This window comes from Lampris incognitus, chromosome 2 (assembly GCF_029633865.1).
Source record: "Lampris incognitus isolate fLamInc1 chromosome 2, fLamInc1.hap2, whole genome shotgun sequence".
Lineage (NCBI taxonomy): Eukaryota > Metazoa > Chordata > Actinopteri > Lampriformes > Lampridae > Lampris > Lampris incognitus.
In genome coordinates, this window is record NC_079212.1 from 139,563,882 (window position 1) to 139,584,752 (window position 20,871).

Consider the following 20,871-nt stretch of genomic DNA (forward strand, 5'->3'; position numbering starts at 1 on the left):
CTGGAGACCAGCACTACAGGGCCTAAGGATGACAAGGTCATCTCCATACATAATATGGTTCACCAAGGTATTACCCATCATGCACCCAGTGTTACAGGCTTTCAGCTGCTTGGACAAATCATCAATATAGAGATTGTAGAGAACTGGGGACAGAATTCCCCCTTGTCTGACACCACTGCTAACCCCAAATGGGGCTGAAACACTAGTACCCCATTTCACTCGCATAGTCTGGCGGGCATCCCAATAAGCCAGGATTCTCACAGCGTATTTGGGGACCCCCTCTTTGACTCAATTTAACAAACAACTTCCTATGATTAACACGATCAGAAGCTTTAGAAGCATTAATAAAACACATAAGAACCGATGAGTTTTGGCCTCCGTATTTGTTAATATGAACGAATGAATGAGTGAATGAATGACCCGTCCAGGGGGGTCACCCTGGCCCGACGACTTCACTTGTGAAACAAATCTCTATATAATATAATGACAACGTACAATAGGAATGAGTCTTGTCTTTGGTGTTTTCTGAGTCTTGTCATTCCAGCTGTTAATTGGCTGGTTTCAACTCGTTGGTATACATACAGAATAATACGGGAAGCAAGACGGGACCGTAGCCTCAAGTGCAAAAATCGAAGGGAAGAGACGCCTGTCTCACGAGGTAAATCCAACAAAGTAGGACACTTCTGGACGAGCCGGTGACTCTATATACCTCTAGCAACAACGGATAAGCGGTCTCACTGCGGTGTCCTACCAAAGCTGCAAAGTGAGCTGATCGGTGTCACGATTATCTGCCTTCTCCCTCACGGCCACTAGAGGGCATCGGTGATCTTTAAAAATCCCATTTATTTATTTTTTGCTTTTGATCTACTTTTTTTTTTTTTTTTTAAATTCATAGCCAACCATCGCCAAAAGGATCCCTTGTGCTACCCAATTTCACAGCTTCGATTTTTTTTCTTAATCCTCCATCACACCTCGGTCCGCAAAATTCAGCGCAGAGGACAAAAGAAACCCAAACGTTTGCAGCCCAGGTCAGAAAGGTGCGGGGCAACGTTTCAATATAGGGGGATGTAAAGAGAAGTGATTTGCCTTATCGACCTCAACCGCTCCTCACAGTGTCATCGCAAGAGGACAGGAGGGCAGGCTGGTGGGTAGCCAAGTTTGAAAATTAGCCACAGCCCTATTTTGCAAGGAAAAAAAAAATATTGTTTTGTTGTTGTTGGGATATATTTTTGTATGCTACTCCGATTCGTCATAACTCGTCCCGGTGTTCGGGGGTCCGCATTTGTCGCATCTATGGAATAGAAGAAGCGCTGCTGCAGCTCGGGGAAGATCGGCTGAAGGTGCGCACTGCCGCCAGGACGCACGCATCCATCCATCCATCCATCCGTCCATCACCTATATAAAGCAAACCTGCGTTTCGGCGGTGCTGTTATTACAGGCAACCCATCATGTGGATTATTTTGAGCTTGGTTTTGACGGCGACCTACATCGACGGTGGCCGGGGATGCCAGCTGCCCCACGACTGGAGACCGCAGACAGAAGCGTGCCGCGCCGAGCTGGCCGAGATCATAGTGTTCGCCAAAGTGCTCGCCTTGCACAAGGACTCGTACAGCGTCTACAACTACTTGCCCTGGCAGTACGACACGGACCTGTTCTTCTCTGCAGAAATCGAGCTCTTGTGTGACCAGGCATGGGGCAGCATGCTGGAGGTGCCGGCGGGCTCCAGGTTCAACGTGACCGGCCTGGGCTACTTCCCCTGTTTCTCCTACAGTGTCACCGAGAACAACTCCTACTACTTCTTTCTAAGGTAACGACACGCCGACGTCTTCCACAGATAAGGCCGGACGTCCGCAGTCTGAACCCGCTCAGGGGCGATGCGCCGCTCGATTGCTCGAGTTCTGGGTCTGTTGAAAAACTTGCACAAAAAACGAAATCCGTCAAATGTGCTCCCTGATAGTACCAGGCTTGACGATATGTTAAAGGTCTTTATGCAGATGTGTCGACATTAATTGACGACCGAGACTATCTGCATGCCCATCTGCGGTGTCAGAATTGTCTTCGTGGCTAACGAGATATACCCACGACAGAAAGGCTGCAGCCAGCTATCACAAAAGAAGAGAGGGACACGACAGGATAGAGGAACGTGAAATGTATATCAAGGTGGCTTGAAAATCGGGGCTGAGAGCAGGTTCTCACACGCACACACACGCACACTGTCCCAGTAACAGGCCCACATAGTAGTGGAAGGGACTTTTAAAGGCATCGGTGATAAAAATAATAATAATAATTAAAAAAAAAACGAAACCAAGCAGGCAGAGTAGGCAGTTGTAGATTTATGGAGCAAATATCAACGCTAAGCCTCCTCCCGTATACGAGAAGCAGATGGGGGAGCGAGGCCGCTCGCGCCGGGATAGACGCTCGTAAGTTATCTCAGGTGTCCGTATCTGCAGGCTGCTTGCGGAATGCGAAACCGAGCGTTGCTGCAGAGGAGCGTGTGTGGGGAATTGGTTTTACCTGGACGCGTGAAGGCTGAAACGCGAGGTCGAAAACGACACACACACACATTTATTTCGCTATTCATTAAAGGTGCGTTTTCCAAGCACATCCATCATCATTGCACCCCCCCTCCCCCTCCCCCCCCCCAGCCATCAGTTGGGTATTGAACCCCTGCTCCTCAGAAGTGGCTTAATTCTATTTATTTACTTCTTCGGCTCCGTGCGGAGCCGTGTGTCTCGGCACGGTTCGGTTCGGCTGGGCACGGACATGGACTTCGGCCGACATTTTGTGCCTCTGATCAAAACGCATCGCCGCGCCGCTTACTTCCAGGACCACAATTTGAAGCCTGTAAGGACTTAAAGATGTGGGTGACCTCATGTGCTGTGACGAGGCGCACCACGTAGGAAAGAGCCGCGGGGCGCTGCTCTGCAGACGGGCGGGAGGAGGTGGCGGAGGGTTTCTAGCAGAGGTAGTCGTATAAGCGCGGGGGGCGGGCGGCGGCGGCGGCGGCGGCTCGGGACATTGGTCTCGGGGAATTCGTGGACTTGGCGCTGCGCTGTACGGAGTCCCTCGGGTCAGATGGACGCTAACCCTTTACAGGACACTTTCCGCACATGCGCTCTGCGGGTCTGTGCGTATTGGCCTCGGCGTGGGGACAGGTACGGCGCGGTTGCGCAGGAAGACCCCGGCTGCATTCCGGCAGAGCGTAATTACAGAGCAGGGCGCTTGCGAAGAATTTACACCCACGGCAACTAACGGCGGGTAGACCAGGGGGATCGAACGCGCGCCGACAGGCCAAAACCGGTGTTTCTCACGCTTCCCTGCCCCCCCCCACCCCCACCCCCACCCCCAGCAGATTAGCAGACGGATAAGGCCCTCTCCCCAGAACCTTGAGGCAGACGGCGGGCGGCTCACCGGCATGCGGGTGTGCAGCAGCGGTGCCAAGAACAAAAAATAATATCAGTGTTTGGCTAGAGCGCGCGCGCGCACACACGCGCGCGTGTGCGTGTGTGCGCGCGCGCGCACGCACAAGGCCCGCGAGGCAGCTGCAGAGGATGCAGGATGCGCCGCGATAAAATCAGTGCCGTTCAACAACAACACGCCCGTGGATTTCTTTGTCTATTCAGTGTGTAGTGGTTGTGATGCTGGGGGGGGGGAGAAGAAGAAGAAGAAGAAGAAGAAACCCCCCTCCCCCCGTCTGGGGTTTGGAGTTGGGGGGTCAAATTCCCCGAAATCACTCGTAAAGGGGCTCGATTAAAAACACAGACGTTCTGCTGCTTAAAGCGGTAAAAGCAAACCCACCCCACCCCCACCCCACCCCCACCCCACCCCCATCCCCCAAATAAGCCCAATGTAAGACGATAAAAAATGCCGTGTTTTTTTTTTTATTGGCTTACATAAAACCCGGAGAGGAGGCCCTCGTGTCACGCCAGCCGCTGCTGGACGGCGAAAAACAACGACTGGCCGGACTCACGCCTCCAGACGCTTTTGGGACTTCACCCCGGAGAGACCCAATCATAAACCTTTCACAGGCGAGCTCGGAATTCGGTTGTTGTTGTTGTTGCTGTTGTTGCTGCTGCTGCTGAGCGGTCTCCAGAACACGTTCTCGTCCCGGTCTCCGGCAGATTTCCGTTTCCTGTAACGGTGACCCCCGCAATCTTGCCCGAGAACAACACGTCCTCCCCCAAAATCAATCACGTGCATCAGCTCCCAGGGCGGGACGAGACGGAGCTAAGCACGGGGGGAGCGAGGCGGCTCTGCGTCCTCCCCTGGGACCTTTAAATTAAACACAACAGTCTGGGCGTGTGTGTGTGTTTTGTTTTGTTTTTCTTCTTCTTCTTCTTCCTCTGCTTTCTATGCGACCCCAGATAGCAAAACAGCTGTGGCCCGGACCCGTCCCGCACCCGACACTTTCATCCGGCCCACGTACCGCGTGGAATGATGGGCGCTTGCGCGGCCCGCTCCTGTTTGCCAGATTTGGGTCGGAACCGAGCCATAGCAATGCCGCACGTGCCACGTATTTGCTGAAGGTGGCCCATATTTGTTTTGGGATATTTGGGCCATATTCACCATTTACCCCACGGGCCACTTCAGGGTCACATCCAGATGACATGTTGGCCCCAGAGCACCGCATCTTTGCCCCAAAAAAAGGCCCACATGTGATTTGGTATATTTGGGCCATATTTGCTGTTATACATGTGGGCCACTTCAGGCTCACATCCATTTTGTCAGGGCCAGAAGAAGGCCGTCAGTGCCGCATCACCGCCCGAAGTGGCCCACATCCGGATGCTGTCTGGCCTGGGACGTTAAAATCTACGAAAACTCCAGCCGTCGTCTCGTCCCTTCGTGGAGATCAACGTCGATGTCGGAAGAAAGCGATGTGGAAGGCAAACGGCGGCGGAGTCTAAGCAGGCCCCCGCCACCGAAGAGGGCTCAAACCGCTACACGTTAACACATCACAGCCGAGGAAATCTGGTTCTTCGGACACATGAGATATACATCCAGCCTCTAAAAATAACATCGGTGAAACCATCTGTAGTAGTGTGGTCTGCACTGGGGGGCGGGGGGGGGTGAGGTGGGGGGGGAGATGTTTGTTCCCGCTGAAGATGTTGGCTGAGGCGGACCCTAAAACACACTCCGCGGGGGTCTGCTGCAGTCTCAAAAACCTTGTAGCCCGTCATAGTTGTGTGCAGTGTGGGGCCAGACTACTACATGACTACATGTGGGAGTTATCTCCCACTGCCGCCGGATCACATTTAATACGGTAGTCTGGTTCGGTTACTTTTCTGTTACAGCAATTCGTGAACCCCGCCAACGGACGTAAACCACCAGAGGCTGCAGGCTCTTCCTCTGGATCCACGGCTCTCCCTGAACCTCCGAGTCGATGCGCGGCCTCTGACCCCTCCCCCCCCGCCCTCCCCCCGCTGCCACAGCAAAAGCATCAATCTTTCTCGTGCACTCTCTCAATATCCCAGAAGCTCGAGCAACATTCATACGTGCACATGCAGGCAGTTGCTCACCCATGCACACAAAACTGCTTTTTTCTATACTCGTGAGGACCCCCCCCCCACATTGACTACATCCATTCCCTATAGCCCCTTACCCTAGCCTCAACCGTCAGAACTCCATAGTACCCCAACCTTAACCTAATCCTAATTCGAACCTAAACCTGAAACCAAAGTCTTAAACCCAAAATAGACAGACCCTTTAAAGAAGTGAGAACCAGCCAACATGACCTCACTTTGCAAATATGTGCTCACTGCTGTGGTTAAACATTCAAATTGGACCTCACGAATATGCACGCACGCACACACACGCACACACACACACACACACACACACACACACACACACACACACACACACACACACACACACGTGTATGCACACACATGCATGCAGGCACACGCGCGCGCACATAAAACACACCATTTCTGATGGACAGGGATGATCAAGCTTTTGATGTCCCTCATGGGACACAAGATGGAATCCAGATGCACGGAAAACATGCTGCTGCAGTTACTTCCTCCTCCTCCGCGCGCTTCGCACAGACGGAGGAGATATGAGCCCCGCGGAGTCTGTCCCTGTGTCCCGTAACTCGCTGATTTGACCTTGTCCACTTTGGGCTTCAATTAAACTTTTCGAGAACATTCCGGGTGCATCAACTCTGCATGTGTATGGGGAAGAAGCCAGAGGGTTTGTCTTTTCTTTTCTTTGCTATGTTCATACAGTCCTCCCAGGCAAAGTCGTTATTTCCCATGGCTTACACATCTCTCGAACGATGCGAAGATATCAGGGTACGTATTTAAGCCCCGGTGGGAGTTGAATTGCCTCCCCTTTGCCCTCCTCTTATATAGTATTTTTTTTTTTTTTTGCTTTCTCAAGGTCCACCTCTGGTTAAGCACCGCCATCTTTCACTACGGTAATGCTTGATATACGGGGAGACGTTTCAGTTCGTCCTACAAAAAACTTGTTTCACGTAAACGCGCGCGCGCACACACACACACACACACACACACGCACACACACGCAAGCGAGGGAAGTTACTTTCAGGCTGCCACATGTTAACTGGCTGGCTGCTTGTAATTATAGAATAACTCCAATCTGCCTGCTTAAGTCTGCACACAGTCATCAACATGAAGAAACCCATCCACCCTGCAGACGCAGATGCAGACACAGATGCAGACACACACACAAACAAGTTGGTTCATCGAGACTTATCAGCTTATTTGTAATATATCAATCCGAGGTAAGAGATGCATCTAAATTTCGTGGCTGTAGAACAAGACGCAGCCAAAACCCATTCGGATTTCCTGCACTTGAGCTCGTGGTTCATTAAACACACGCGTGACCATCAGCAAGGCCTCATGTTGAGCAGCCGAGGCCTGAGATAAGTTTGCAGGCCTTACGTGCAGTACGGAAGACAGCGATGAAATACATCGATCTTCTTTTGCAGCCTGCAGGCAAGCAGGACTCCGGGAAATTCAGTGCAAAATACATCTGCAGAATTATTCATAACACGTTTGTCTACATGCAAGCGTCATCGTTATTCCACTTCTGTGCCATTAGTGTCATTAGTAGCGCCCTATAAACCCGAACGAAGAAAACACACAGGCGGTGACAGCAAAACAAGTCCGGCAAAACATTTCACAGATAATGGTGACTTGTTGATATGGGAACAAACATAGAGGCAACACGGTTTCCTTATCAGTGAGCATCGGGTAGAATGTGCAGAAGGGCAATAAAACGCTCCGCTCACTCCACAACAGCGAGGCAGGCCACAGCGATGGGCTGCAAATCACCCGGCGTGCAGGAAACCTCAGCAAGTTACAAAGGGGAGCTTGCTGCTACAGTGACGTAGCTGTATCTGCATGACGATACTGGATGTGTTTTTAATTTTGTGGGGGGGGGGGGCGAATTTTCCCCTAAACATGCGGCCAATTTTGCTTTGTGCTCCAAATGTCCTACGTATTTCAGTGTAGTGACTATTTGTCGAAATATCTCCCCGTCTACAACAATGTTAGATGTCTGTGTGCAAATCTTTGTTCGTTTTGTAACCGGTTATTTTCTTGCCCGGTGCGGGATTCGATACGAGGTGTACTGCACCACAAGGCGACATCACTAACCGCTCTACTAATAAGACCCGTTAGCTAGGGGCTAACGTGTCTTATTAGTAGTTTACAGTTTGTTTGTCAGTTAACGGCCGTTTTGTTTTGTTTTATTTATTTATTTAGGACCCCCCCCCCCAACCTTCCGAATTGTACTTGGCCAATTACCCCACTCTGCCGAGCCGGTCGCTACCAGAGCCCTAGAAAGAGAGAGAGTTACGGGTCAGAACGCGAGAGGGCCACGTGGTTCATGTAGCCGCCGAAGAGTTCCAAACGAAGCTTGGTGGGTCATTTAAATGAACTGCTGACACGTTAGCCCCTAGCTAACGGGTCTGACCCTTTAGCCGAGCGGTTAGTGACGGCGCCTTGTGGTGCAGTATATCCCGTATCGAATCCCGCAGCGGGCAAGAAAATAACCGGTTACACTACTAACCAATATTTTCAGATTTTTACATTTATATATAGAAATAGATGTATTCCAACGTGACACATACTCTATGCGCATGTGTAGGCATTGACGAGCTGTCACGCTTTCAATTACATCGTTAATTTGATTCAAACGTGCTCGTAAAATGGTCACCGTTAAAATGTCAACCGCAGCTTCTTACCAGTAAATTAACCTTTAATTAATGCGAGAAACACGCCTTCGCCATAGAAATCCGCACTGTTTGGAGCTATCCGGGGCTCCCATGATCCGCCATTGCTGTTAAATAATCGGCCCATTGACGTCCACGGAGTTGACGTAACTCTCTCTTTCTCGGGCTCTGGGTCGCTAACCCTCCCGGTCGCTGCTCCGCCCCCTCTGCCGACCCGGGGAGGGCTGCGGACCACCACACGCCTCCTCCGATACACGTGGAGTCCCCCGCCGGCCGCTTCCTCTCACCTGACAGCGAGGGGTTTCGCCAGGCGGACGTAGCCCGTGGGAGGATCACGCTATTCCCCGCAGCCCCCCCGCCCGCGACTGACCAGACGAGACGCTAGAGGACTCCGAGTCCGGTGTCGGAAGATGGCGGCCTCACCCGGTACCGTCCATGCAGTGTCTTTGTCCACGTCTAAGATTTGTCTTCGTTTGATGGCTGGGAGGGAGGGGGGGGCAGGCTAAGCTAACCGGTTATTTTCTTGCCCGGTGCGGGATTCGTACGAGGTGTACTGCGCCACAAGGCGACATCACTAACCGCTCGGCTAAAGGGTCAGACCCGTTAGCTAGGGGCTAACGTGTCTTATTAGTTGCAGGCCGGCAGTTCCGACAACACCGAGGGCGGTTTGGCGACGGTCTGGCGTTGTTGACCGAGGTGTTTGGATGTCGTCGTGGGGAGTGCGGGGAGGTGTGTGGAGGGTGGCCGGCTGGGACGGCTTGGTCTGTTTCGTCCGGTGGGCCCGGGGAACCACGGCCCCTGCCTGGAGCCGCGCCCGAGCAGGAAACGCCCGAGGGCGGTCTGACAGGACGCGGAAGCGGGGCGGGCTAAGCTAACCGCTAGCCCGCGCAGACCGGCGGTTCTGACGTTCGTCCTGGCTGGCGTTCGCTCCCTTGCGCAGGGATTGCTTTTTGTTTAGTTTCGATATACTGTGTGTTAGTCTGGGTATGTGTGTTCTTGTGGTTTTTGGACGTGTTTTTGTCTTTGTGTCGTACCGCTGTGGGCTGGGGACGCCACTTCTCTTCATTTCATGTATGCAAATGCATGAAGCTAAATGGCAGTGTTCCCAGTGCAGCGGCCAGGACACGTACCCACATCCGGCTTCCCTCCCGCAGACACGGCCGGAGGTCACATGGGGGGATTGGAACCGGCGGTCCCCGTGTTGGTAGGCTGTGGTATAGACCGCCACGCTACCCCGGACGCCCCAAGGGTTGTTTTTATCTAGAAAAACAGGATAGAATTTGAAAGCCACATGTTGTACACAAGTGTGGAGAATGTGGAAAAGAATGGCTTCTTTTTCTGTCGCTGCCCCTTATTTCTCTACCTTACATGCAGCGGTCACATGGGACCAGGCCGTTGAAGTAATACTTGGGGTAGTATTGGTCGAGGATCAACGACCACACCGGGTTATAGGACTCAGGTTCAATCGTGGCTCAGTAGGCAGACGTAATAACCATACATGGTAGTGGTGTAACCATAATAACAGTCCGGGTAGTACATAACACCTAGTGTAGTTCCAGTGGCTATACATAGCATTATATCAGTGGTTCTCCACCTTTTTGGGGTCCTGGACCCCCTGCGTATTTTTGATCTACCCCGAGGACCCCTCCACCTGATCTTGGGGGGGGGGGGGGGTTGCAATTTGATAGAAACAGTAGAAACTGCATTTTAAATTGCATTATAGCATTTATTCACTCTTTGGGGCAAAAATAAGAGCTTTCAGTTGTAACTTAGATATAGTTAACAAAACAGAATTCTTATGCAGTAACTTTCAGATATATGTAACAAAACAGAATATGTATTCAGTAACTTTCAGATATATGTAACAACAGAATTTTTATGCAGTAACTTTTAACAATGCAAACGGGAGCGAGATCTCTTATTAAAATACAATAAATTACACTTGTGAAACAGATGTAATTAGAGAAAAGAGTCCTGTTACCCTTTATAGTTTAGGTAGATAAAGGTCTCAGTCACATTTGAGTAAAATAATCCTATTTCTATAAATGTCAGGATCTTTTTTTTAAAGATATTTTATTTTCACGGACCCCTTGCAATTACACCACGGACCACTAGGGGTCCGCGGACCCCCGGTTGAGAAACACTGCATTATATCACTACAGCCGTCAGGGCAGGAATCTGTCGCGGGGCCGTTGTTTAGGGAGTGTGACCATAAGGCTACCGTCGCTTGCCATTGGTTCCTTGTGGTTGTAGACACAGAAATTTACGCTTATTTTATTTTATTTTATTTTTCTTGCTGCAGCCGGTGTAAGCTGAACTTGAAATGCCGCATTTACTTGTCTCCATTTAAACATTATAGATGGAGTATCATTTTGTTTTTGTTTTAAGCAGCTCTGTGTTAACAGGCCCTGAATCATCCATTGTGTTTCTTGCAGTATTTTGTGGCTAACTTCAAGATTTTAATGAACAGTTGCTTTTGGCTCATCCCAGTTCGAAAAAAAGGAGAACAGTGCCAGTAACCTTGATATACCGAGTCTGCATTTTCCATCTGTGTCAACAGACGTGTTTTTTCACCGCTGACTTTCATTTTAATTCTTAAGGAAACACCTATGCTACAAGACACAGTTGGTCATTGGGGAAAAAAAAGATAGGCTCTATAACAAGGAGACAAATTGGGTGAAAGAGCTAAAGAAATAGGGTTGAGGATTACATCATTGCAAGTCATTAAACTCTCATAAATCCTCTTTCCAAACACACATCAGCTGACCATGTCTTTTTTCTCCTCTGTAGGATGGATGAGAACTACAGTATTATCCCTCATGGGGTTAACTTCCAGGACCCCATCTTCCCCGACACTGCAGACAACCACCGCATGTTCGCAAGCCTTTTCCAGTTTTCCAACTGCACACCCGGGACCCAGGTCCACAACTACGCCCCGGAGTGGGAGGCTCAGGAGGACAGTCGGGTATGAAGCCACATTAGCACCACCAAGCCAAGGCAAACGGCACAGTTTGGTACCTCTGTATTAATGAGAAGTCCAGCTATTGAGGACAACTCTTGCAAACCAGTGTAATGGAGAAATCATATGTATATTACCTGTATATAGTGAAAAGATATAGGGAAAAGAATGCATCAGTCCATAAAAATGCCTATAAGGCTGCTTCTGGCACATGAAAAATAGCTTTCAGCATTACACCCGATGGTCTTCAAAGGAAAACTATGACGATACCTGCAGGAGAAATATGCTCTCAGTGGTGCAAAGAGCATTCTGGGGCTGACTCAGACCAATAACTTATCATGTATAAGGGCCCTTAAGGCCGGCACTGCTACCCTGTTCAAAGCTAAGGGCATCACAGAGGTTAGATTCTGACATACCTGAGGTTTCTAAAATTTAAACCTTAATCCCTAGATTCATCCCTAATGCATACAACTGAGGGCCTGTCCATACTTTGCAAAACTCATTTGCAGCTAAACACCTAGGAGAAAACTCAAATGGCTATTCTTGAGTTAAAAAGTGTAAGTCTATTCTGTTGCCTACCAACACGGGGATCGCCGGTTCGAATCCCTGTGTTACCCCCGGCTTGGTCGGGCATCCCTACAGACACAATTGGCTGTGTCTGCGGGTGGGAAGCCGGATGTGGGTGTGTGGCCTGGTCGCTGCACTAGCACCTCCACTGGTCGGTCGGGGCGCCTGTTCGGGGGGGATGGGGACCTGGGGGGAATATCGTGATCCTCCCACGCACTACATCCCCCTGGCGAAACTCCTCTCTGTCAGGTGAAAAGAAGTGGCTGGCGACTCCACATGTATCGGAGGAGGCATGTGGTAGTCCGCAGCCCTCCCCGGATCGGCAGAGGGGGTGGAGCAGCAACCGGGAAGGCTCAGAGAGCGGGGGTGATTGGCCGGGTACAACTGGGGAGAAAACCAGGGTTGGGGAGGGGGGGTGTAATAGATTCCATTCCATTATTCAAGCTACTTATTGAGGTCGTGGGATGTTGGAGCCTATCCCAGCAGGCATGGGGCGGCAGGCAGGGAGACACCCCGGGCAGGCCGCCAGTCCATCACAGGGCAGTGTAATAGATCAGTTTGTGAAACGAACAAGTCCCACACCCCTACCTTCTCCATTTGAAAATATCAAAATTTTAATATCTTTGCATTTGAGTATTTTTTTCCTGTGCTAATAACTTTGTCTCCAATCATTTCCTGGCTCCTCTTAAAAGCGGTGTCGGTCATGGTAAAGAGAGTTAAGATATGGTTCATGTTTCAATTAATGGCCTGTGCTTTGGCCAGCTTTGTAATTAGAGTCACAGCGATGCAGTTAACTATCAGCGCTGCAGGGATTTAAGCTGGGTTTCTCACATCATTCGTATGATTAGGCTTCCTCTTTGCAAAAGAAAAACAGATTTGTTTTCGATAGCACTGCCCAACCATCAGCACAAACCCTGAGCTAAATGCTTACCAGAACATTTTGCGCCGCAAATATTGATTACGTATGACCTAAACAGATCCAACCATACATAGAACAGGCCCGTGTAATCTGCACATCACATCATGCAGCCTAACAGCAGTTCTATCAGCGATGAAAACTTTTTTTCCCAACCACATCTTTTCCCCATTGTTCTTGTTTTTGCGTCATATATATATATAAAAAATCATTTGCTTTGCCTTGCCATGAAAATCATTTCAATATACCCACTAAAACCCTAAACTCTATTGAAACTAATCTACTCCAAACTCCAATGAGTTGTTTTAATCGCATCTGAATGAATTAAAGGAATTGGTCAGCCTTTTTCTTTTTTCTTCTTGTAAAGTACAGGAGACATAGACCCTCATGTGTTTTTGCTCTCAAACATTCCCAGACATTCCTCTTCAAAGATGGGAATATGTTACAAGGCCAGGGCTCCGAGAATTGGACATAGTGCAAGAAGTTTCTAAATCTGATGTTTGGATTACATCAACGAAGAAGCATGAGCTCAATCAAAACGCTCAGAGTAATCCATCACGCACAATGTGTGCCTCTGGATAGATTTACTCAAGTAGACGCTTGGTGGACAAACTGCTGGAGCGCTGGATGAAATGACCAGGTTCTACAGTACACATGCCAAACGCAGAATTTCTCATCATTGTTGACTTGACCCAAAAATCAAGCTGAAGCCTTTTTTAGTGAGAGCTGCGTGGCTACGTAGTGGCAAGCACCGTCGCAAACTACCCCGGGTTTGATCCGAGTCCGTCTACGAGGACTTTGCGTGCTCCGTGTTCGGTCGGGGTTTTTCTTCCGAAATCCAAAGACGCGCGTGACTCAAAAGGGCCCATAGGTATGCCCGTGTGTAAGTGAGTGATTGTGGGTGTTTCGGCCCTGTGATGGACTGACGTTTCTTCCAGGGTCTTTCCTCCACCTTCCGTCCCAGCACCTGCTGGGCTCGGCTCCAGCCCATCACCACCTTGAATTGGATTAATGAATGAATAGGTGAAGCAATCAGACGAGACGTGTGCGGCGATGATTAGCGAGCTAGTCCTCTAGGTTATTGTTACTTCCATTCTTACCTGACACATGCTCTCTATTTGTAGTTTTCTTTTTTTTGGGGGGGGGGGTTTCCTCCCCCCTTTCCCTCACAATTGCACTTGTCTAATTACCCCACTCTTTCGAGGTGTCCCGGTCGCTGCTCCACCGCCTCCGCCGATTTGGGGAGGGCTGCAGACTACCACATGCCTCCTCCGATACATGTGGAGTCGCCAGCCGCTTCTTTTCACCTGACAGTGAGGAGTTTTGCCAGTGGGACATAGCGCGTGGGAGGCTCACGCTATTCCCCCCAGTTCCCCCTCCCCCCCGAACAGGCGCCCCAACCGACCAGAGGAGGCGCTAGTGCAGTGATCAGGACACATACCCACATCCCGCAGACACGGCCAATTGTGTCTGTAGGGACGCCCGACCAAGCTGGAGGTAACACGGGGGATTCAAACCGGCGATCCCCGTGTTGGTAGCCAACGAAATAGACCGCTACGCCACCCGGACGCCCTCCATTTGTATTTTTCTGTTCCTCAGCTGGAAGGTGTGAGTGATATTCATGCGGCAGGGAAGCTTTTCACTGGCAGAGGACGTCGATCGAGAGGCAGGGCCTCTAACTTGATGTCTGTGAGAAGTGGCTGATCAGATCTCAGTCTAGGCTCCAGACTTTTTCAAGGGTAATTACCCAAGTAATTGGCCACACTTGGTGGCCAGTCTGGTAAGACCCACGAGATGAGGAAATAGGAACCGAATATGGGTGTCTGCGTCTGCGTGAAAGTCACACCTGGCCCCGGCAGATAGGGAGAGGACCATTTTGCACTCTCCATTTTAGCTCGGTTCATTTGTAAATATCTGCACCTCAGCTTTGCCCTTCGCCGAGTATCAGCCCCTCACATCCACAAACCTCCCTGAAACACAGGTATAACAAACAACACACGTGAAAAACCGACGGCCAGTATTGCTGTAAGTAATATACAAAGCAGTGATGTTGGATGGGGGCCGGCTGCACATTTTTAACATTTCCACAAAACCCTCAGCTGTGGTTATCTGATGGCAGGGAATTTACATCAATGTTTCACTCTGGTCCATATGGAAGCGTTGGGATCTACAGAGGAAATCCACACTCGGGGTGGGGGGTGGGGGGTGGGGTGGGGGCACAGGTCCAAATATTCGAAAGCATCTGGGACTAATTTTTCACCTAAGAAGCGTCCGGCTCTTTCGGATACTCTTCTGGATCAAAGGTATTACGGATTTTAGGCACGTTCTTCACCTTGCAGGGCTGTGTTTCGCTGCAACAGAGGGAGCGTGTTGTATAACCACTTTCACTACTTTGCATTTGTGTCAGTTCCCACCCAGCGCTCCCATGTTTTATCTCCGCTTTTCAACAGTTGGCAAGTAAAGCCAATTACCCCAAAGAACAGACCATATAATGTGTGCTCCAACAGGTTTCCTCAGGGAGAAAACGACCATTTCATATATATTGCATGATAATTTACATTTAAAAAAAAAAAGTCTGCTACCACTCTTGCAGCCAAAGAAACAAAATTAAAAAAAAATAAATCTCTGCTCTTCTGGCTTACTCGTATGCAAACACTGGTACACGCTGAAAGACACATAAGCGGTTGGGACTGGCGGTCAAGCCGAAGAACATTCCAGAAGTGTTTTTAAGTTCAGCTAATGCCAAGAAAGTGTTGCTCCATTGATTACACCCATTCTGAAAGCGCTCCAACCATCCTGAAATGCCTCCCAATCTTATTGACACCCCGCCAAGTTATTTCAGTTTGGCGTCATGTTTCCCCAATATCTTTACATAGTGAGGCTGGACAACTTTTACTAATACTTCTTGAAAACTGCTGAAATGTATAAACACGGTTAAACTTACGGCGACATATTCTTTAAAATGAATATACATATATATATGTATGTATATATCCTTCAAGCTGTGTAAATGCTCCTTTATTTAGCTGTCGCTTGATTTATATTTGTCAGAAACCTCAGCTCTAGAACTGAGTTCAACATGGCGGCTCCTCGTTAGCGCTCATCCACTGTTTAATTCATTATTACACAATTATGTATCACCCTAACAATTTGGTAACACTTTATAACTACACAAATGAAGCATTAGTATTAGAAGTATTAGAAACTCCTGAGTTCCTCATTTGTAAAGCATTTGTAAAGCAAGACATGCACCAATGATTAGTGAGTTTTAATAGGTTTATAAATACTTATTAATACTGCAGTTCACGATTAATTCATGCACAAAATAGTTTGTTAATCATGTACTTACACTTTGTAAAGGCTCTTATGATGATCCTTTAGACTTGTGAGTCTCACACGGTACTGCCGGCCTTTCAATCTCATTTGTAAATGCTTTGTAAGACATATTAGTCGTGACTTTAGACGAGGTCATACAAAATACTTGACTAACAGCTAGTAACTACCTGAATCATTCCTGAATTGCAGCATTAATAAGTATTTATAAAACATCTAATTAACAACCTATCCATTGGTGCATGTCTTGCTTTACAAATGCTTTACAAATGATGATTTCAGTAGTTACTAATACTTAACCACTGCTTCATTTGTGTAGTTATTATAGCGTTACCAACAATTTAACTGTCAACGATACACAACGGAAGTGCTAGAATAGCTTTAATTAAGATTTAGACCTCTACTAAACGTTAACGTTTCAATCACTTTTCAGCCAGTTTTAGCCTCGACGGCACGTATAAGCTGTCTAAGCCGTCCAGTCTAGACGACGGCATCTAAGCGGAAACTTGGCTGAATGTGACTGAAAAGTTAAGTTTAGAAGCTGCCACCAAACCACTACCAAAACAAACACAATTACACATATTCTGGCACAATATATGGACTTTTATTAACTTTTCTTTCTTTTAATTTTTTTGATATCCCCCCCCCTTTTTCTCCCCAACTGTATCCGGCCAATTACCCCACTCTTCCGAGCCGTCCCGGTCGCTGCTCCACCCCCTCTGCTGATCCGGGGAGGGCTGCAGACTACCACGTGCCTCCTCCGATACATGTGGAGTCACCAGCCGCTTCTTTTCACCTGACAGTGAGGAGTTTCACCAGGGGGACGTAGCGCGTGGGAGGATCACGCTATTCCCCCCAGTTCCCCCTCCCCCCCGAACAGGCGCACCGACTGACCAGAGGAGGCGCTAGTGCAGCGACCAGGACACATACTCACATCCGGCTTCCCACCCGCAGACACGGCCAATTGTGTCTGTAGGGACGGGGATTCGAACCAGCGATTGCTGTGTTGGTAGGCAACGGAATAGACTGCTACGCTACCCAGACGCCTAAGTTTTTTTCTGTGGGTCTGCTAGTCTGCAACGATAACATTATGTTACCTGTCTGCAAAAATGATTTTCTCTCTCTCTCTCTCTCTCTCTCTCTCTCTCTCTCTCTCTCTCTCTCTCTCTCTCTCTCTCTCTCTCTCTCTCTCTCTCTCTCTCTCTCTCTCTCTCTCCAGCTTCTGTGCTCCACAGTGCAAAAGGCTCTCTTTGAGGAAGAGGAGCGGGTGAGGACTCTGTCTCAGAAGGTGCGTACTTTGGAGAAGGCCAACGGTCACCTGAGGGACAAGGTCAAGAACATGAAACGTCTCCTGCGCCAGGCCAGACGAGAAACCACAAAGGAGCAACAGACCCTCAGCCTCAAACAACTGTACGACCCAGATACCCCCCAAACCCACCCGGACCAAGACACCAAGCAGGACCAGAAGAGACCTCCGCTCAAAAAGGTCCTCGCCAAGAAGCTCAAGGACTAGATGGCTGCCAAGTTGATATTTAAAGGATAGTTCCATTGGGTCTCTTTTGTGGTTTTTGCCATCATGCATATCAGTTATGATGTAATTTTACATATCAATTCATATCATTTTATCCGCAGGCCTCATTTTAGACACTGCTAGACACAGCTTTACATGCCGGCAGCCATACCAACATGTACCCTGGTTCTGCTGGATGACAGAAGCTAAGCAGGTGTGGGCTTGGCTATTGCTTGGATGGGAGAACTCCCAGGAAAACTGAATTGCTGCTGGAGTGGTGTTGTTGGGCCAGTAGGGGGCAGTCTTCCCTCTGGTCCTAATAAAAACAACAAATAGCAAATCCCAATGCCCCAGTGCAGTGACGGGGACACTATGCTGTAGGAGATGCTGTCCTTCGGATGAGACATGAAAACGAGGTCCTGACTCACTGTGGTCATCAAAGATCCTATGGCACTTATTGCAGAGAATAGGGGGTCCCCTGTGTCCTGGCAAATTCTCCACCTGGCTCTCTCCATCTGGCCACCTAATCATCCCCCGTGTAATTGGCTCAATGATTCCTTCCTCTCCACCTCAAGCTGATGTGTGGTGAGCGTTCTGGTGCAAAATGGCTGCCGTGCATCACCCAGGTGGGTGCTGCACATTGGTGGTGGTTGAGGTGAGTTTCCCCCTTCAATGTGAGGCGCTTCGAGCGTCTAGATAAAGTCCTATATAAATGTAATCCATTACATTATTACAATGGCTTCTCATGGGGCAAATGAACACAAGCCAGCACAAACCGGACCTTTCACCAGACTCCTCTCCCCCCAAAAAAGACCCCGAATTTCTCAATTAGACTTTGTGCATGATTTCCATTATGTATGACTTCTCAGTTGTGCAAGGCAGGTAGTTTATTGATGCTGTGTGGCAAGTACAGTTTGCATATTCCTGCAAGTTGAACCAGGAAGTAGCTCCGCAGCGGGGTGGACCATTATTGATTTTACTGGACGTTTCAGTTACCTGTTAGCCTTCACTTTCATTTTCACTCCCAGATACGTAGTTCAGATAAATGGGTTAACTTTGACTTGTTTAAAACACGTCTGTTTCTTGTGTTCAGTCGTCCCATAAGACAACGTTGTAAAGCTGAGTCCACCGGTGGTCCCGTATCCAAAATGAAGCCGGTGAGTAAAATATAACCGATACACCTGATGGCAAAAAAAAAAAAAACCCCTACAAAATAAGACCCAGGTTGTAAAAAAAGGGAATTGTCCTTAAACTCCCTCCCTCTATCTGCCATCCATAGTATAGTAGACATCGCGTACTGTGTGTGAAGAGATGTGAGACGTGAAGGTAAAGCAGAGAGAATGGGGAGTTTGTCTGTCATACAAAGCAAAGGGATGGGCATCACTGCAGCAAAACCAGCATGCCGTTAATTTTTTTTTTACAAAAACATAACTTGCGTTGGTTTGTGCGCCCTGCAGTGGGAAAACTCAAAGCACCTTGATTCGTTAGATCACTTCCACTGGGCCACTACTCCTGTTGCACCCCCACAGAGTGTTCCAGTGCCATTTCATCAGAACCGCGCCGAGAAGACTTTCAGCCACAAACAATCTATTCGCGTCTTTCGACCGACTCCTTCATACTCCCCGAAGCGGTCGTTCGTTTGACATGCGCCATTTTCTGCCCCCGCCCGCCCGCCCGCCCGCCGAGCCGAACCCCAAGTTCACTCAGAAGGATGCACCGTAGCCCTCTCACCGCAGTTAAGATCAGTTCAGTTAAGTGAAAGCAAAGGATGTACTCACCTCCGACTCGCTGGCTCCATCTCCTCAGCCACCCCGTACAGTCAGTGCCGTGACTTTATATCTCGCTGTCGTTACGTTATCGTCACAGCCGTCCTCCCCCTACCGCCACGCCGTTACGCTTTGTGTTCTCCACCTCAGCTTTTACCGCTGACCCTCAGTAAAATCAATGGTAATTCGAACCGCGTACATTTTTTAGGTATTGTGCCACATAAAACTCATAGCCGGCAGATGGAGCGTATGATTTATTGGTACAATATGTGAATGATGTCAAAGCGTTTGAAAAATTGGAACATTCTTTTGTAAATTATTGTTTTGCTGCTGTGCTGGACACACTAATAAATTGTATGTAGGAGTTATGATTTAGCCGTATTTCTAACCGGGGAAAATTATTGTTACCAAAAATCCCCCCACTAGTGTTTTAAATAGGCACGGTTTATAGTTCTCAACTGGTAATTGTCAGAAATTGAAATTATTCGATGTGTCAGATTTAACTCCGCCACCCGCAGGAACATTAGAAATAAGTACAAGTGTGGTTTTATTGTGAAAAAAAAAATTGTCTCTTTGCATTTCGTATTTAGCGAGTTACAGGGGAGGGCTTCTGCTGTGTACTGGGGGTAAAGTGTGGAAGGTATGGGGCCCGGCGTCACATCTTGTACGAGGCCCTGTAGCAATTACCAACAGGGCCTTCCACGGCGAGGCAATCGTGTTGTTTTTAAAAGTCCAGCTGTTTTTCATTTACGTGTTTAATCCTCACCCAGAGAACGCCATCCCCAACGTTTAAGCGAGACTCTTTTGAAAATCTGGGAAACTTCATCCTAAAAGGGTCGTGAAACGTGTTCCCATTTTCTGAGTAGTTGGCCATAACAGCTAGTGAATGAACATGTAGTTTTGTTTTTTTGTTTTTTTTGTTTTGTTGTCTATTTGAAAAACAGGGTGCTGAGCACTCGTCAAGTGCAACCGCTATCCAGTGAGCCTGGCATGCTACAGGATTAGGCCTTTCAGTATTGGAAATATACGTTTTCTCTTACTTTAAATTCTAGATATCTCTGCCATTGTTATTTTGCTTTCTTTGAATAATAATGATCTTGTTTGCTTTGTCCATATTCCTTTTTATTATGATAACAATAAAAGATACATTTTTACATAACTTTGTATGTTCTCCTAGTATTCTTCTATGTAATCACAACCTTGTCATGTGTGAGAAGGCCCCCCCCTCCTCCCCCCCCCAATCGTATCCAGCCAATTACCCCACTCTTCCTGAGCTGTCCCGGTCGCTGCTCCACCCCCTCTGCTGATCCTGGGAGATCTGCGATCTATCACGTCTCCTCTGATACATGTGGAGTCGCCAGCCGCTTCTTTTCACCTGACAGTGAGGAGTTTCCCCAAGGGGATTTAGCGCGTGGGAGGATCACGCTATTCCTCCCAGTTCCCCCTCCGCCCTGATGAACAGGCGACCCGACCGACCAGAGGAGGCGCTAGTTGTGTCTGTAAGGACGCCTGACCCAGCCGCAGGTAACACGGGGATTCGAACCGGTGATCCCCGTGTTGGTGGGCAACGAAATAGACCGCTACGCTACCCGGACGCCTGATGTGTGAGAAGTTTGCATG

The 20,871-nt window shown here is 48.7% G+C and overlaps 1 protein-coding gene across 1 annotated transcript; it reads left to right on the forward strand.

Moving 5' to 3' along the window:
• The first annotated feature begins 902 nt into the window (after positions 1 to 902).
• ccdc3b (coiled-coil domain containing 3b) lies at positions 903 to 20,410 on the forward strand. Its single transcript, XM_056274074.1, has 3 exons — positions 903 to 1,807; positions 10,991 to 11,165; positions 17,195 to 20,410. The coding sequence occupies exons 1-3, from the start codon at positions 1,449 to 1,451 to the stop codon at positions 17,486 to 17,488; spliced, it is 828 nt and encodes a 275-aa protein (XP_056130049.1). The 5' UTR covers positions 903 to 1,448; the 3' UTR covers positions 17,489 to 20,410.
• The last annotated feature ends 461 nt before the right edge of the window (positions 20,411 to 20,871 follow it).

Coding starts and splice junctions, on each gene's coding strand:
- ccdc3b (XM_056274074.1), top strand. CDS start 1,449: ATGTGGATTATTTTGAGCTTGGTTTTGACGGCGACCTACATCGACGGT. Junction 1,808..10,990: donor TCCTACTACTTCTTTCTAAG/GTAACGACACGC, acceptor TCTCCTCTGTAG/GATGGATGAGAACTACAGTA. Junction 11,166..17,194: donor AGGCTCAGGAGGACAGTCGG/GTATGAAGCCAC, acceptor CTCTCTCTCCAG/CTTCTGTGCTCCACAGTGCA.